At 37.4% G+C, this 17900-nt stretch overlaps 1 protein-coding gene across 1 annotated transcript; it reads right to left on the bottom strand.

Annotated features, from left to right (window-relative positions):
• Positions 1 to 12798: 12798 nt before the first annotated feature.
• On the bottom strand, positions 12799 to 15498 carry Ferd3l (Fer3 like bHLH transcription factor). The gene has a single exon (XM_021254144.2). The coding sequence runs from the start codon at positions 13623 to 13625 to the stop codon at positions 13104 to 13106; it is 522 nt and encodes a 173-aa protein (XP_021109803.2). The 5' UTR covers positions 13626 to 15498; the 3' UTR covers positions 12799 to 13103.
• Positions 15499 to 17900: the final 2402 nt, after the last annotated feature.

Raw genomic sequence — 17900 nt, 5'->3', positions numbered from 1 at the left:
TAGTTTAGGGCTACACATAAGAATGACCACGAACATTTGACTTGGGAAAGGGGAGTCAGGAAATTGTTCACCTTCTTGATCATTTTTTCAACCCCTCTTTCCCAAAGGAGACATTTACATAGCCCAATAACTTTGATAAACTGAAAGAAAATATATCTTCATGTTTTCTTTCCCTATAGTTTCTGCAGAAAGCACACAATTTGCAATCATTTCTATAGAAGGAAGGAATCTTGAAAAAAACCCCTTTTTATATGGTAGCATATGAAATGTAGTCAGTGAATCCAACTGGCAACATTGGCATAAATGGATAAAAAAGACTGTTTGGGGAGCAAAAGAGAGAAAAAAGAAGGGAGAGAGTGAGAGAAAGAAAGAGAGGAAAACACAAGAGATCTATAATGATAAAAAAATTTTATTACATATAGCCACTTGGGCCATGAATGATACATGAACAACTAATAAATCTATGTAATACAGTACAATATATTGAAAACTAGTTACTAACAATGTAGGAGCATTAAAAAGCAACTACAACTAAATAGTAGCAAATCACCCAGAGTATAAAGGAAAAATTATATTTATGAAAAAGTAAAGTACTCTTAAAGAACGCCCACAAAATCAGACATGTAATAATGCTTTATACTTTAAGCTGATGAAGAAAATGTTATAAATCAAATCTTTTGGTTTAGAAGTTCTTCCCAATGCTTGGAATTTTATTTCAAGAGAAACTAGTTTTGAATTAAATGCCATAAATCTGAGTATTTTATTCAGTTTTGTCACTTGATCCACTTGGTAATTGTAAGACTCCATGAAAAGCTTTCAGCCATCTTCAGACTCATCATTACTGTCAGTGTGAGTAGTGTTCTTTACTCTGAAAGGCTGTTTCCTTGGTGTTTGTCCACACTGTCCTCTCAGTCAGAGCTCTTAGCATTGCTGACCTTATTGCTACTCCTGTTGATTTGAGTTCCTTGGCTGTGACATTGTAACTTAGCAAGATACTTCCTGTAGTAGCTTTATGCATAAACCTAAAACAGCCTTAGTTTTAAATCAAGTTATATATCTCATTTTTATAAAGGATGAAACAACATCATTATTAACAAATTGTGTTTTAGTGTTAAATATGTACATTTAAATATTTGCCTCACGTTTTTATTTTGTTAAAAAAGTAGGTTAATGAAGTGGAAAAAACCCAGAAGAAACCTGTGCCCAGCAACATAAGAGTATTAATATTTACTTTTACTGCTGCAGTGGAGGTAGACTTGTGCTAAGATATAGATTAATGGACCTTTCTGTCTTTCTGTCTCTATCTCTGTCTCTCTCTTTTTCTCTCTCTTTTCCCCTCACCCCTGCTATTGTAAGCATCATAAATATCATAAAAAGGGTACTTTAGCTGACAGCACGTATTATGATTATTTATGAATGAGAGCCTTGAATAAAATGCATCACCTGAAGGGAATACCACGGGTTGGGTAGTCTTGTGACTACAAGGTAACAACCTTTTAATTATAGCATCAGGCAATAAGAAGTATCTATGTATACCACACACACATAAGAATTTAAATAGGTATTTCTGGGGCTTTTAAGAAAACACCAAATAAGATTCAAAGAATCATTCTTTCTTACTCTATGAACATGAAGCACTGCTCTATAGAAAATGAGAGTAAGGAAATATCATGCAAGTTGTGTGAAATAGAAATTATCCCAGTTGCAGCAGATGTACTGTTTGAAAGAACATATAAATCCAAATAGTAGGAACATACAACAACTTTATAAAGGAATTTTTCAGTTCATTATGTAACAGTGGGTATAAATTGGCCACCAGACAATGCTAGGTCATTTTTTCAAAGATTCTATGTAAACCTGCATCGCATTTACATTATACCAGAATACACAAGGTTGCCAGGATAGAAGGAGACTTAACTGGATCAAAATCTGGCCCTAATTTTTTCAAAGGTTGGATTAGCAATTTTAACTAATTTGAATTTGTTTGCTTATGTGTAATGTAAATATGTTAATATCCATCTTGGTACGTCTTTTGAAAAATTTGACATAACTTATGTAAATAGCTAGTATAATATAGATATTTAATGAAATAATTGCCACCCACATTTGTTTTGAGGTACTCATGTTTGCAGTGGGGAGTAGCAATAACTCATGGAGCAGACTGCAGAAGAGAAGGTGCCTATGAAGGTGAAGGCAAAAATTGGCCAAACAACTCATTGCTCATTGTGTTTGAACTTTGTCTTTTGGATTTTTTAATCAGTAGTGAAGACAATGGAGTCTGAGAACAGTGAGAAGACAGCATTGTTTTTGTGATTTTTTTTTTATAATTCCCACAATGTTTCATAATCTCAATGACATATTTTTGCAATTGAGCGTGAACAAAGAAGAATTGTAAATACCATGTAACCTCCATGAATTAGTGAATAGGATTTTATTTTATTTCAATTCATTATCTTGGGGCTAATATGACTATGTTCTAGGTATTAATTTAGTTTAAGTTGTTCCCATTTACACTGTTTTGGTTTCTATGGGGACTTTTGCTCTGGTTTACTGGTATATAACCATTTCCTCACCTTTTCATTTCCTGAAATAGCACGAGGTACAGTATCTAAATTTTGCCTAATATAAATCAAAGCACATGCTTTCCTTTCAGTAAAGTCCCCTACTTCAACACATGTGCTGGATTTTTCTTTATAATGCATTAGACATCTGTTATTGCTAATAAGGATAGAATGTCACATGTTAAAAACAATAAAAGTTATAAAAGCAGTGCAGGTTTTAAATATTTTGAAGTTATTTGTGTTAGAAATGTGGTTATTTTTTCTTTTGGTTTATGGCAGAGCTTAACCATGAATATGCAAAATATATGAAAATAAACATGCATGTTAAGATATGCATATGACTTATGTAAAATTTTTGAGCTAACCACATTTATCAGGTACTATTATATCCTCTAGACAAGTACATATTACTATTATGTATTCTTTGTATAACTGTCTCTGTATATCTCTGTTCTCTGTCTCGCACACACTCAAACACACATAACAATACACTGTGATTCCCCTGGAACTAAATAGCAAACAGAACTGTTGTATTAATTGTTTATAAATCTAGAGTGCAACTAAAAATGTTAAATGTATTCCTGACTACTCAATAAGTTCCTTAGCATTAGTACAGATTACTGTTAGTGAGAGATAGAAATGTAGATAAAGAGGGAGAGGGATGGAAAGGGAGGGAGGGAGGGAGAGAGAGATCCTAAATTATGGGTGAACTTATCTGAGTTTTTCATTTCAATATCAGTGGAACTCAAGTGCATATTTATTAAGGACTTTTTCTTTAAAATGTTAAACTCTACGTATTTAATATTAAATTTAATTCTCATTTTTCTAATTGATCTTTGTGGGGAAAACCATCAGAATATGTTTTTATGGAAAATAGATTTACAAATGAAAATCTATCTCTAAATTCCAAAGATTTCTTGTATGTAAAACAATACAGAAACAAGGAAGCAAATCCAGGCTTTCCGAAGTCAGGTTGATGGACACCCTTGCAAGGAGAAAGGGGTAATGATCTAAGTGCTTCTAGTGTATTGTCGAGTTTCCGCTCTTAGCGTCCATGGTAAAAGGTTAATTAACAGAACACAGCTTCTCAGCATCTTTTTTTTTTTTGGTACCGGGGATCGAACTCAGATCCTTCTGCTTGCAAGGCAGGCGGCGGAACCACTGAGCTAAATCCCCGGCCCCGACTTCTCAGCATCTTAAACACCTAGTTTAAATGTTTTACAGTTAAGAAGTCATAAATTCTCATGCTGCCCTTCAACTAAGAGTGGAGCTCACAAATTGTAGGACTACATTGCCCATTTAAGTTATCATAACTTTATCATTTTTCTAATCATAAAATGGTGATAGCAGACCTGGAAAATACAAATAAGTACAAACATACAACCAATTCTGCTCATTTTGTATTGAATGAGTTAACTTATGTAAATAGCTAGTATACTATAGTTGTTTAATAAATTAATTAATTGCCACCCACATTCGTTTGGAGGTACCCATATCTGCAGTGCGGAGTAGCAGTAACTCATGGAACAGACTGCAGGAGAAAGGTGCCCGAGCAGGTGGAGGCAAAAACTAGAATATAAATGAGCATTTACACACAGATATAAAGAAATAGATACATATATGTATTTACATATGCACAGTCCCATATGATACTGAAATAGAATTGTGACTTACATATTGCTTTATAAAATACTTTTCTCTTATTACTTATTGCAATCATCTGTATATAGCACCAACTGTTATTCGGTATTGTAGTGACTGCAACCTTTTTAAATAAGGCCTCATTTTTTAGGCATTAGGTTATTTTTATATTATGAACAATACTGATATGCCTATTTTGTCACCCAGCCTGTGCATAGCCTTGATTATTTCCTTGGGCTGAGTTTCTGTGAGTGAAATTTCTATAAGCAAGCTGTAAGAACCCACAAAATGTCATAAAATTATAAAATATGGTTTAAATCTTGCCAATCATAGCCAAGGTTCAGAGAGTGTTTTTGAGTATTTTCTTGCTCCTTTTCTGATATGGTAAATTACATGAACTGCAGATACTTTTGAAACTCCTCAAGAGGAAGCAGCTCTGCTCCCAGGGAAAATTCTGTTTTTCTCATTGAGTCAGTGACCCTCGTCTAATCAATGACTGTTCTGTAGGTTTTCAGAATGGCAATTCCAGACACTTTCTTTTCTACCATTGTCTGTCTGGCTGTTGGTGTCAGTAATTATATTCAGGCGTGATATACTTATGAGGGGCAATGCTTGGTGAAGAATTAGTATGATTCCTATGCTTGTTTTCACTATATGTAAAGACACTGATACTCAAACACATGTTTTGGTGACAAAAGATGAGGATATTCAATAATCATTATGATTACAATTCATGAAGATCAAGAAAGAGATGCTTATTAGAGAAAAACTGTGAAACTGCTGAGGCATGGTAGAAAGGGAAGAAAAGTTAAAACTTATCGAAAGTTTAAAGTAGAAGCAAAAATATTTACGTATGCACAATCCATTCTGAAATGCATGTAAAAGTGCTCTGATGGAAAAAATGTTTGCATGTATGCATGTTTGCATATGTGTGAATCATACAGTGCAGGAGGGGATGAATTTGAAAGTAGAAGTCTGAGGGTGTACAGGGTAAAGATTGTGAGATTTTTGAGGTATGGTGCATATTTTCATGTGGATGTAATTTGGAAAGATTTTTTGTTGTGTTTTTGTTGTGTAATGCTTTTCAGTTCAGGACATTTTTCAGCCTGTTTCATGTTAACTTTTTAGAAGCAGTTGATTGAATTTGATGAAATGTAGTCTACTAATAGGGGGTATGAAGTTTAATTTGTGGTTCTGTCATCTTGAAACAAAGTGGCATCCAATATATATATTTTAACTGAGCTCATCTGTTCTAATTTTAATGGGCTTCAGTAAGATTAGGCAAATCAATAGTGATGAAAGAAATGGTGTGGCATGTTCAATAAGATCTGCAATTAACAAAACCACTACTTGTCAAATGCTTGTTAACTACAGTCACCACAATTTTTTTGGCCAAAACTATGAACCCATGGTCAGAATATTTGAAATTGGGTATGTTGCCCAAGTCAGAAAAATTTTTAGTAAATTTCAGAAGGGTTTTTACCATAAGCCCTGAAGTGAGCCACCACTTGAAGCTGAAACAAAGCTTTCACAAGGAACAGGATATTTAATAATTTTCCGTTTAACTTTCTAGGCAGAAAGAAAATTATTATATAAAATGCTACATATGCAAAGAGTTACCTATTTTTAAATGTTAAGAGATTATTTGCAAGTTAAGTTTCGCCTTATCTTTTAAGGACTTGTTATTTAGTGTGTAAATAAATCTGGGCTAAAGAATAAAAACCCTTTTCTGAAACATTGTATAAATTCACTAGTTTCATGGTGTCAAGAATCTCTGTCAATCAAGAAGTTAAGTCAGGTATCAAAGTTTAAAGATGGTGTAGATGGCAGATACAACATAGGATATCCCAGTATACACTTTAGGACCCATGATTTCTTTCTGATGCTTCAAAGAGAGGCATAGCCCCCTTTCTTCCCTCCATTTTTCCTTTTGTGGGTGGTGGGTAGAAGACACTTCTTGGATAGATCAGGATTTAGGACTCACTGGGAACCTAATGCAAAGTATGGCCATGGCACCTTATTCCTGGTCGACTGGGATGAGTCAACCATTCCATGCCTGGAATGAGTCAACTGAGTGAGTCACAGACTTTTAGATTCATATTAATCTGCATCTGCCATATACAAGTGCTTGGTAGAAAGCACTCCTTTTCAGTTATCATCACCAACAGTACAGCTTTCAGGATGAATTTACGGAAAACAATTTTCCAGAGATTTTACCAATTGTGCTATCACTTTTTTGATGTGAAAAACCTTCTATGCAAAGTGTAGAGCTTATTTTGAGGAGCTCAAGTTTATAATAACCTTCTTACCAGATGGAGATTATGTTTACATGTGTCATGGAACAGAAGCCTTACTTCTAAATATCTATACTTTAAAAAAAGTAGTCATCAAATTAGTAGCTAAAATTGGGAACAAAATGCCATGCTATTTAGAAGATTCTGATTCTATTTAGGAGAAACAGGACAGACTATTCATATAGCTTTTGTATGTGTTGTCATGAGTCCATCTAAAAGGCTATATCATTTTGTTCTGTTATACACATTCAGCTTTGAAATAATATAAACAACAACAGCGATACTGTCTAAATATTTACTTTATGAGGCACTGTACTAAGCTCTTTATATTTTTGTTTCTGTTACTTTAAGTAACTTTGTGTTTATGGTTTTCATTTATAGATCAGGATGGGTAGCTATAGGTTAAATGAGTTATCTAATTTAATAATTAGCAGAACTGGAAGATATTGTTACTACAAATTTATACTTGAGAATATATCTGGCCAAACATGTCTTAGTCACCCTACACCAAAGGACCAGTCAGACAGTTAGTTAGTTCTTGGTTATACCTTTCAGGTTGGAATTGAAAATCAAGTACAAATTTTTAGTTTAAGACCCTTATACTATTGTGCATGAAATGTAGGTTTCACTTTCATGAAATATTTAAAGAAAAGCTGTAGAATAAGATATGATTCAAGTATCTGTGATTGGCTTTCTGAAATCAATGACTTACATTTGTATGGTGCTTTATAGATTCAAAGGATTGGCATCTGATTATTTTTAGTTTTTCACTTTTTACTTTGAAATAATTATGTCATAAGACCATGCAAAAAAAAAAGAGTCATTCATTTTATGCCACAACATTTCTTCTTAAATATAATGATTATGAGGGCCAGGGATTTAGCTCAGTGGTTCCACCGCCTGCCTTGCAAGCGGAAGGACCCTAGTTCGATCCTCGGTACAAAAAAAAAAAAATGATGATGTAATTATTATTACATGTAATTATTCCTCAACAATCTTTGGTTTCTGAAATCATTGGTGAGGGGTAAATCTTAGTTTCTATATTTGATGGCTGATTGGGCTTGAGAAAGTTATTTATCTTCTCTATCCAATAGTTTCCTTATGGAAGAAACAATACTGCTTGTGAATTATTATGAGAACTTTTAGAAGTGATGGACTGAACAAAGTGTTTAAAACATACACTGTTAAAAGCAAGAAATCCAATAGATATATTGGCATATAAATTACTGTATGTTATTATAGATATTATTACTTCATGCAGACAAAATGACCCAATTATTTGCTTCTTCACCTTGGAAAATTTCTTGTTTGTCCAACAATTCACTAAACGATGGAATACAATAAATAAATAAATAAATAAATAAGTTCAAAATCTGACCAGAAACAAATATAGATTGGAATTTTACTACCATTGGAAGTTATACCTGCAGTACAACAATAGTGTGATCATTCATCCATGCAAACACATTTATATGATGTTTTTGCCTTCAATTGTTCATCAGTTGTTTGATCTGTTTCCGTATTCTTATATGCTTTTTCTTCCCTTTTGAAGACTGGAAATCATAAAAAAGGGACTATCCATAACAGCTGCTTTGAGATCATCTACGCTTGTTGGCTGCAGGTGGAAATCTCCTTCACTGAGCTCTAAATAGAATGTTGTAAAATTTGGCCTTTGAGGAAGCCAGGCCATACCAGCCTTTTGAATAATTTATCATCCACAGAACGTGTTAAGGTGCTTTTGATCTTTGAAGGCAATATCTTTCAAAGTGCTGTGTTGCTTATATGTGGCCATCAGTCTTTTTAAGGAATTGCAGTGTCATATTGTTTTCAGTGATAAGTAAAGGAATGTTTAAAATGATACACTATGATTTAATTTAATTGAGAGACTCTAGATCTTGTTGAGATCCAAATGTGAAAATCAAGGTATATAAATGGTGTTTTGAAAACAATAAAGTACTAAGCAAACAAGCCATTTTATCATGGTCATTTCTATCATGTCATATTTGGCAAATTCTTGATTTCACTTAGTGTTAAAAGTTCACTGCTTTCAGCCAAAATCAGGGTAGCATAGTACCAAGTTCCAGTGTGCTAAAATATATTCATACTTTGCATTTTCTTTTACTCCTCTCAGGAATGCATTATGGGCACAGAGTGAAAAATTTTGTATCATAGAGAAAGTTGTGGAAATTTATAGTCTTTGATTTAAAGAGACTTGAAGAAATTTTTCCATCTTTCTGGTATTTTATTCCTGTCAGTTTGCATTGCTTCTTTTCTTTCCTTCTCCTCCTCCGCCAGGTTTGGTTTTGAACTTCAGATTCAAAGAAACCCCAAAGTCAAAATAAAATGGTCAAAACTGCTGACTCTTGTTTTGTAACCATTTTTTGGTGCAGTATTCACAGGAAGAGATGGTGCTGACCAGAACTTGGGCCTAACTTTACCCAAAATGTTGGCAAAGTTCAGGAACTTTTGAGAGAACTTAAGCCAAGTTATAGATTGATATACAGCAAAATTTTGCCACTTTTAAAGGAGTATTTAAAATATAGTTTAATGAAATAATATCAGTTTATAAAAAGGTGTAGTACTTAACATGGGATATTATTAATCTGCTAGCTCTTTTTGACAAAAATAAAATCGATCTAATTTATATCTTGTATAAAATGAATTCTCTTATTTTTAAAATCACAGGTACAATTTGGAACAGCACATGTAAAATGTACTGGTGGCTTCATCCTCTTTAAAATTTCTTCTGTAGATTTGTAATTAAGAAGAAAAGTATCCTAAAATCCTGATTACCAAGTTTCATCTCAGAATTTTTATAGTCATGTTATAAGTCTCCCACAAGTATTTTTATAATGGAAATGCTGACAAATGTGATAATAAACACCAATCCAAGGCTCTTAATTGTATGTTCATGCAGGAATTATGCATACTAGCAGAATATTTGGTTTAGTTTTGAGAAACACTTTTGCCAAAACCTGACTTTAAATTGGGTAACTGACTAAAAGATGATCAGCTTGAATGGCTCCCTGTTGATGGGAAAGGCTTGTGATTATTTTACTTTCCTTGGAAACACTAATTATGTCTTTCAAATATGATTTCATTTAGATTTTTTTCTTGGTTGACATTTCTGAATACTAATAGTAATCTGATAGTTATGGGGAACTTATTTTGAGACCAAAAGGCAGTTTTTAGTCAGTAAAGAGTATATAAATAAATTGCCTCCAAGCAATGGTATTTAGATTTTCAATGTCCAATAACTTTAAGATTTCAAAAATCAACTATTAAAATTTCCAGAAGTAATTGACACCATTAGGTTTAAAAAATCTGGTGAGAGCTATTAAAAAGTCAATGTCCACTCATCTTTCTATCAATGTGGATAGACAATAATAAAGAATAAAATAATTCTGACATTGTGTGTGTTGAATGCTAGAAAAGTTTTATGAAAAAGTACACTAATTATACAGATCTAACAAAAACACTTGCCTAGAAAAGTTGAGGTATCATAATATAATGGTGCCTTGGATTGAAGGATGAGATGTGGACCATCTTGTTTTATTGATGAATGATTTGATGTAAGTAGTGAGTGAATCCATTTCTGTGTCTTGGGTCCTTACTACGCTTCAAATTATTCTACTAGTAAAATCATTATGAAAATGTCTTCAATGACTTTACGTTTTGGGACAGGTAAAAACTGAAACAAGCAAAAACATTTATAAAAAGTAACAGTTTTAGAAATAGTGGATGTAATTCTTCTAGTACTAATGGAGAAATAACTCTTCATCTAGAAGTTGTTTAGGTATTATTTACTAGGCTGAAGAGGCATTTGCTATTGGAATGGTACATGCCTACTAAGAATATAACAACAGCTTAGCATAGGAGGAAGAGGATTAATGATGGTGGATGGCTATCTCCACTCTTCAGGACCCAGTGATGCTGATGGTCCTTGGTCAACATAGTTTTGTTTTGTTTCAGGTTTTCAAAACTGGTTCATTCAACAAAATATTAGGAATTTTTAGAATTGAGACATTTCCTTTTTTATTCAATGGTTGAAGATTTTTAGAAAATGATAATTTCTAGGAGGACTTAAAGGAAGGGATCTTCTGTATGCTCTTTCAATTTAGAATCCATCAACACACTTTGCAGAAAATTAACATTTGATTGAATGAATGATTAACTGTGTAGATAAACTTGAGGGATGGAAAAACTATAAGTTGGGGAGAGGATACTGTTCAGGGATGATTTAAGAAATAATTAGCATTTTCCTTTCATCTATCAAAATAAGTAATTTAAAGTGTGCCTTAAAACAGAAATAATGTCTTTCTAGGTATCTAGAAAGTTTCTTAGAGGAAAAAGAAAAAAAAAAGAGCAATTTTACAGTATAAAACTGATATAATGGTCATTGCCCAAGTGTTGGTTTATTTTAATAAAGGTGTTAGGGAATTTTAAAAAATGCATTCCTGGTTCTGTTGTTTGATCTTAGCTGTTTATATATTTTTCTCTTACCTGTTTATCCTAATATTCTTATGGCAGAGGTGGAAAGAATCTTGGGGGAAAGGAGGTTAAAAAAAAAAAAAAAGAAAGCTGTTGGGAGAAGGAGTTTTATTTCAGGACTAACCCAGTTCCAATTGAAAGGAGAACCAGGGAAAGTTTTGAATGTTCTAAGTACTGATGAACTGACAAGGCAAATTCTTGTAAGGCTACTGAGTTGGGGTGTGAACTAATGGGATTCCAGGAGGAAAATCTGGCCATTTGTATTAACAGACTTACACGTTCACTTTATCCAGAAATTTCAATTTTAGTTATATAACATCAGGAATTACAACAGATAGAGAACACATTTATAAGAATGTTCTTTGCAGGATTATTTATTTTTTAAAGGAAATAGTTCAGCTATCCACCTGTAAAAGATTGGGGTTTAGTTGTGATACATGGATAAGACCATAAAATATAATAATCAAAATCACATTTTAGTACTATTGAAATCCAAGGGGAAATACTCATTTTACAATGCTAAGTGAAAAAATTTAGAATTTAAAAATATCTCAAATTTGTTAAATACATTGAATGTATAACTGCACATGAAAAAAGACTAGAAGGAAATAGATGAAAACGTCAACAGTATGGTAGTATAGCATGATTTAAATTTTATTCTTCAAACTTTTGTTTTGCAAACTTTGTAGAATGAGTGGATATTAGTTTTAATAAAATGAATTCTATTTTATTAAGTATCATAAAAGTATGAAAGGGAGAATGGTGTGTGTGCTTCGGCGCTGGTGTATGCGTGCGTACAGGAGGGGCAACATAAAGTGTTGGGATGACTGCTAGGGATTTATCCCGCAGGATTACTGAATTTACAGGACTGGAACATTGTCTTCCACCTACTCAAGCCTCTCTGAAGGACTCAAGTTCGGTCGCTAGCGAGTCACTCTGAGGAAGAATTGTGCGACCTACGAGGTCCAACCTGGAGGCGGACGGACTCTGAGCCTGAACAGGCTTCTGACTCATCCACACCGCAGGCATTTTTTGCAAAGGGGCGGACAGCGTCTCCTCTTTGGATTTTTTGCCTTCTCTTGTAGTCTCCAGACGCCCTTAGAATGAAAGCTATCTTTCCCACTTAGCGCTAAAGCTTTCACTGCGTACGCTCTGGAGCCCTAGGCTTGGAAAACCGGACCTTTATACCGGGCGACAGTCGGGTGCTCCAGCGGGGGCGGGAGGTGCGGGCGCCCAAGGCCCTCACTGGCTCCCCGGCTCCGGGGCCAGAGGCGCCTCCGCCCGCCGCTCCACCCAGGGACGCGAACGGAACAGTTGGCTCTGGGTGGAAGGTCAGAGCGGCGAGGGCGCAGAGTGAGCGCGGAGACGCTGCCACGTGGGATGAGGCGTCTGGGGAGCCTCGGGCCGCAGCCCAGCCCAGAGTGGAGAGAGGGGAGGGAGGGAGAGGGGCGGTAAAGTGTGCGTGGGGAGTGGGAGGGGGTAGAGAGAGGGAGAACAGAAGAGAGAAGAAAGGGCGAGGAGGGGAGCGAGGGAAAGAGGAAGAGGGAGCGAGGGAGTCCGAGACAGACGTCGCGCTGGCGGCCAGCGGTCCCCGGACGGCCACTCTGCGCTCGGCCCATCTCCTCTCTGCTCCCGGACAAACCCCCGCGCGGGAGCTCCGAGGCCCTCGCCTCCCGGAAAGGGCCTCACTACTCGCCCTGCTCGCCTCTGCTCCCGCCCCTCCCCGAGGGCGCTGGCCCCCGATCCGGAGCTGGGGGCGGATGGCTGGGCACCGACGCTTGACATTTAAAAATAAAGCCCTAAGAAGTTCTATTTTTCAAAAAGCAAGGAGGAGACCTAGGGCTCTCCGGACGCTCGGAACTCTGCCCCTTAGGCTCGGAGGAGGAGCTGAGAGTCCCACCCACCCACCCACCCGGCCACCTCGGCCGGGACCCGGACTCCCGGACTCCCCGCTCGCCTAGCTCGCCCCAGCACTCTTCTCCGGGGCCCAAAGCCTCGCCCCCGAAGCCAGACGAAGTGCCGTCCCGGGCGTCCCTCCCGAGCCCGCCGCCCAGTCCCGAACCCCAGCCCCGCGCAGCCGGGAGAGGAGGGGAGGCGCCCGGCGGCCCAGCCCGGCTCAGCCTGCTTCCTTCTGCTCGCAGCTCTGCAGGAGCTCGGTCATGAAGGAGATGTAGACGATGGCCAGGCGGAGGGTCTCGATCCGCGACAGCCTCTTCTCGTAGGCGAAAGTGGGCACCTTCCTCCGCAGCTGGTCAAAGGCCTCGTTGAGGTTGAACATCCGCTTCCTCTCACGGATGTTGGCGGCCTGGCGCTGGGCGTAGGTGATCACCCTCTTCCTCTTGGGGCGGCCCAATAGGGAGGCGACTCTGCCGCGCCCGTCGTCGTCGTCGTCGTCGTCGTCCTCCTCCTCCTCCTCCTCGTCCCCTCCGTCTACTTCGCCCTCCTCCTCATCTGCGCCCCCCTCCTCCAACTGCCCCAGCCTCCTGGGGCTGCCCTCTGGCAGCTCAAGTGCCGGCTCCCCAAAAGGAGCCCCGGGAGGGAAGTCGCAGAGAAGCGGGTGTCTCGGGGAGGCCAAGGACAGGTCGGCGACGAAGCCCAGCACGGTGGCGTCCACGCAGCTCTCGGGGTAGGCCGCCATCCCTTCAGCTTGGCCCTGTGTCCCATCGATTTGTGCAAGAAGGGGCGACGCTGCTGCTGAGGCTTCTTAACTGCCTTCAGCCTGACAGGGCACCATCACCGATGGGCCAGGGACATTAATATTTATAAGCAGGCTGGTAACAGGATTAGCTGCGCCCATAGACGAGCTTCTCGCAAAGCTGACGGGGGAGCGCGAGCTCGTAACACACCGAAGCTCCTAGAGTCCGGCCTCCAGCTCCCAGATCTTTCTGCTGGGCCCCTCCGGACAGTTCCTTCTTGGCAACAACCCCCAGCTCTTACCTGCTGTGCCTTTTTGTGTCTGTCCTCAGCCCTGCAGCCAATTTTAATGTTCTCTGGGCTCCTTATCTCGTGTAGCTCTTTAATTTCGGCTTGGATGTTCAAAGCGAGGATGTTTTCCAGAGCAATGGCTTCTCCTTGGCTTCGGGGCAGGAGTCCCAAATCTTGCTACCAACTGCCAATGGATGTTCACATCCAGCAAGTGCATGTGCTTTTAATGATGTCCCGAAGAGGGGCCCTTCCTGCCAGGGGTCGAGGGGAGCTGTTTGTCTGGTATCCCAGTGCAGCGGCTGCTGAAAGGCAAGACCTTCCTAAGTAAGCATGGCAGGGGGCTGAGCACATTCCCCGGGGTCGCTGTTGGAACCGGCTTTCTTTCTCGTTCTAGGACTTAGGCAAACATCTTTCCCGCTTGTTACTAACTCTGACTTCTCCACAGTCTGTTTGGATGCAACCAGCCTAACACTTGAGATACTTGAATTTCCCTTCCTGGCCTCATCTTCTACTCACCTAGAGACTTTTATTCGAGGAAAAGAAGTTATGATGGAAACAAAACGAAAGACTAAACATCAAAACATTTTCCCCAGTTGGGCTTTACTGCAAAATTTTCAGTATTGGAGATAAAGCAAACCCTTCTCCCCAAACATAACTACTCCACTCTCTTTTCAAAAATACCAGGTATCTTTAATAAGCCAGAGAGTAGATCTGCTCACTCTCTGCCGAGGAATATTTGGGATTTTAAATTGCGGATCAAATATTTGTGAACAAAGAAAAATGCAGACACATTTACTTCTTTGATTTTCCTCATCATTTTAAATATTCTATAGTAGGATTTAAGAGTACATATTCGACATTATTTCCTTCTGTTTAAGGGAGTTTTGGGCTACCTTTAGATAATTTTTGAAATAAAAAAGTTTTAAAATTTGGTAGAATTAAAATAAACTTTTATTGATTTTATGTTATCCCTAATTTTAACAAAGAAAAGTTCTTTCTGCTTTCTTTTTTGGGGGGATAGCTATACTTAATTATTCAGTGTAAAGATTTTTTGAAAGATCCGAAGGGGACTAAAGGTGGGGTACAAGAAATAGGTTGAAAATAAGAACACAGAGGGAGAACCACTGAGAACACCAGCCTCCATGAGGGAGGAAAGCTGCAGGTACGGTGGTTCATTCAGTACATCGGACAGCTCCCAGAGCCCACTCATTTCTAGCAAGCGAATTCCTTTCCTTCTTTCTGAACTCTCAAGTGTAATCAAAGCAAGAATTTATTGTGTGTTATTGTGAAAAGAGTGGGTTTAGGCAACTGTATTGTACTGAACAGTTCGGAAAGCTAGAAGAAAAACTTTCAAAAATCTTCACCTCAAAGAAATGACAAATGTTTGAGGAGATAGCATGTTTAATTTGCCTTAAACATTATGTAATATGGTCATGTATTAAAACATTACATCGTGCTTCATTAATATGCACAACTTTTAGATTTTTATGTATCAGATAAAAGTAAATTAAACTAAAAATGCAAGCTGACCATGGATTCTTCAATTTTTAATGTTATCTTTTTTTTTCCTCACTTGATTTTCTCTACTCTTGCTTGTGTGTGCTACTTTCTGTTCAACAACTTGTACTGTGGTAATGCAGGCCAAGAATTGAAAATTTTGTTTCTTGGAGATATTATTGAGAAAGAGGTCTTTTTTATGATTATCTACTTGATTTTTGCTAAATTTCTTGTGAAGGGAGGACTGAAAATAAAAACTAATAGAAATGTCAACAGAGGCTAAGGGGCTAGCAAGTGACAGAGTCTAGCTGCCTTTTGATCTGGACTAATATGATTTATGATTCTTGTTTAACTTAATATTTTACTAAATATATGGGCAAATTTTGTAGTTGATCTTTTATTAGGTTTTTTATTTATGATTATTGTTTTCTTTTAAATGTGTATGTAAGTGAGTCCAATATCTCAGTCAAGTGAAAATCTAGTTCCACAACAGGAACTGTGATGAGATTCTAAGGAGATGAATTTTTTGCCCTAAAATCCTCCATTCTGTGAAGGGTATTGTAGCAAATCTAGTGGAACCAACACCTAAGGTTGAGTTGAAACACCAATTCAAAGCATTAGACATTTAGAAAAACAAGGTCTTAATGAGGGTATGTGTGCTAATAATTTTTAAATATTTTAAAATTTTAATTATGTCATAAATCTCAAGATAAACGCTTATGTTCATGTGACAGAAATGTGTATTTTACAAGGTTCTAATCACGCTGACATAATTAGAGCAAAAAATGTTGGAATATTGGAAACATAAATGATAATGATTGATTTTTAATTTCTAGTTATAAATTCTAGGAAAAATGAAACTGCTCTGCTTACTTTGAAACTTATACTTTATTATAAAAAAGGTTTTGTGAGAAGTTGGTGAGTATGTATAGTGAATATAGTATATTTGTAGAGAGCTAAGTGATTTACAACAGCTCATCTCATTAGGGGGAATCATTTACATTTTTTAGATTTGAAAGTTAAGAGAGAAAAATTATTAAAAAACTCAAGGGAGGATTAAAAGAAGCTAACTTCTACCTTGATTCCTCTAGGTCCTAGGCCTATAGTTAATAGTTACTCAGTGACATGTATAAAGATTTTTATAAAGAGTATGATAATGTCTTAGTTACTTTTCTTGTTGCTGAGACAAAATACCTCACACTGGCTGGGGATTTAGTCCAGTGGTTCCAGTGCCTACCTCACAACCACAAGGTCCCAAGTTCGATCCCCGGTACAACAAAACAAAACAAAAGTCTTCAAAATACCTCACACCCAAAGTAAAAAGGGAAAGGGTTTATTTAGCTCACAGTTTGCAGAAGTTTCAATCCATAATCAGCTGGCTCCAAGACAGGTGGCACATGGCACCGGGGCAATAGTTCATGGTAATAGAAAGCGGCAAAAGCAACAAGGGACCTTAACAACTTCTTTCTGCCCCTTTGACCTTATCCAGGCTACTTGGGGGGCGGGTAGCACTCACATCCTTAATCCCAGTGCCCTTGAGCCTAGCATTGCACCATGGATGGATTCCAGCCTCACACACTAGGTCCAGGGACCTCCAAAAATGCCCCACCTTATTTGCTTGAGGCTTTGAGGGACATCTAAACACAAGCAATAACAGATAAATTCTTCACAAACTTTGCTCAGTATATTTCAGGAAATCATCAAAAAATGACAGTGTTGTTTATTTGATTATCTACTTTGTCTCTGTTGGCCATCTTCATTAAACATTTTGTGTCATCTATTCTCTTACATTTAGAATGTAAGCAAATAAGAAAAGTGGCCAAGTGACTTGAGCAACACTGCTCAAGGAGGGCTGGAGGGTAGAATTGAGAGCAGTAAGCAAAGAAAGGTAAGTTTAAAAATTCTCCAGAGAGTAAAGCAAATATCTAATTCTCCCAAATTAAAACATTATCTTCCATTTTCATCTCCTTTCATACTCTTTCCCTTATATTTTAGAGCCATTGGGTACTTTCAGGGAAAATGATAAAGACGAGTCATGATAGCAGGGAAAATGGGGTAAGAAGTAGCCCTTTACCTTACACAGAGAAGGGACTTGTGCCCTCTTCCTATTCAATTTGAAATTATCTATGGATATGGTCATGGCTGAGCTTCGAGATAGTTTTTCCACTTTATATTTTAGCTAAACTTTTAAAAAGTTAATTATATATGCTGGAAAATTCACAAATCATGTATGCACACATTAGGCACGTTAGTAAATTTTCAAACAGTAAATCTACCCATGTAACCAGTGCCTGAACCAAGAAATAAGACACTTTACCAAAGTTTGAGATAATATAAATACAGATATCTTAAGTGGATAGCTTAAGACTATCCACTTACTTACATAACCAGCTTGAAAATCAACTTCATAAACATCCTAAAAGACCTCCTTCAGAATCTTATGTACCCAGTATTTGGTCACTAATTTCTCTTCAAGAAATTATTATTTGAC

The sequence above is a fragment of the Heterocephalus glaber genome, unplaced genomic scaffold (genome assembly GCF_053883595.1).
Source record: "Heterocephalus glaber isolate CG9 unplaced genomic scaffold, H.glaber_assembly_v1.0 deba00000676, whole genome shotgun sequence".
NCBI classification, from domain to species: domain Eukaryota; kingdom Metazoa; phylum Chordata; class Mammalia; order Rodentia; family Bathyergidae; genus Heterocephalus; species Heterocephalus glaber.
The sequence above is the reverse complement of the archived record's forward strand: the minus strand, read 5'-3'. Positions and strand labels throughout refer to the sequence as shown.

What these genes read in the sequence shown, in the direction of transcription:
- Ferd3l (XM_021254144.2), bottom strand. Translation starts at nt 13,625, where the DNA reads ATGGCGGCCTACCCCGAGAGCTGCGTGGACGCCACCGTGCTGGGCTTC.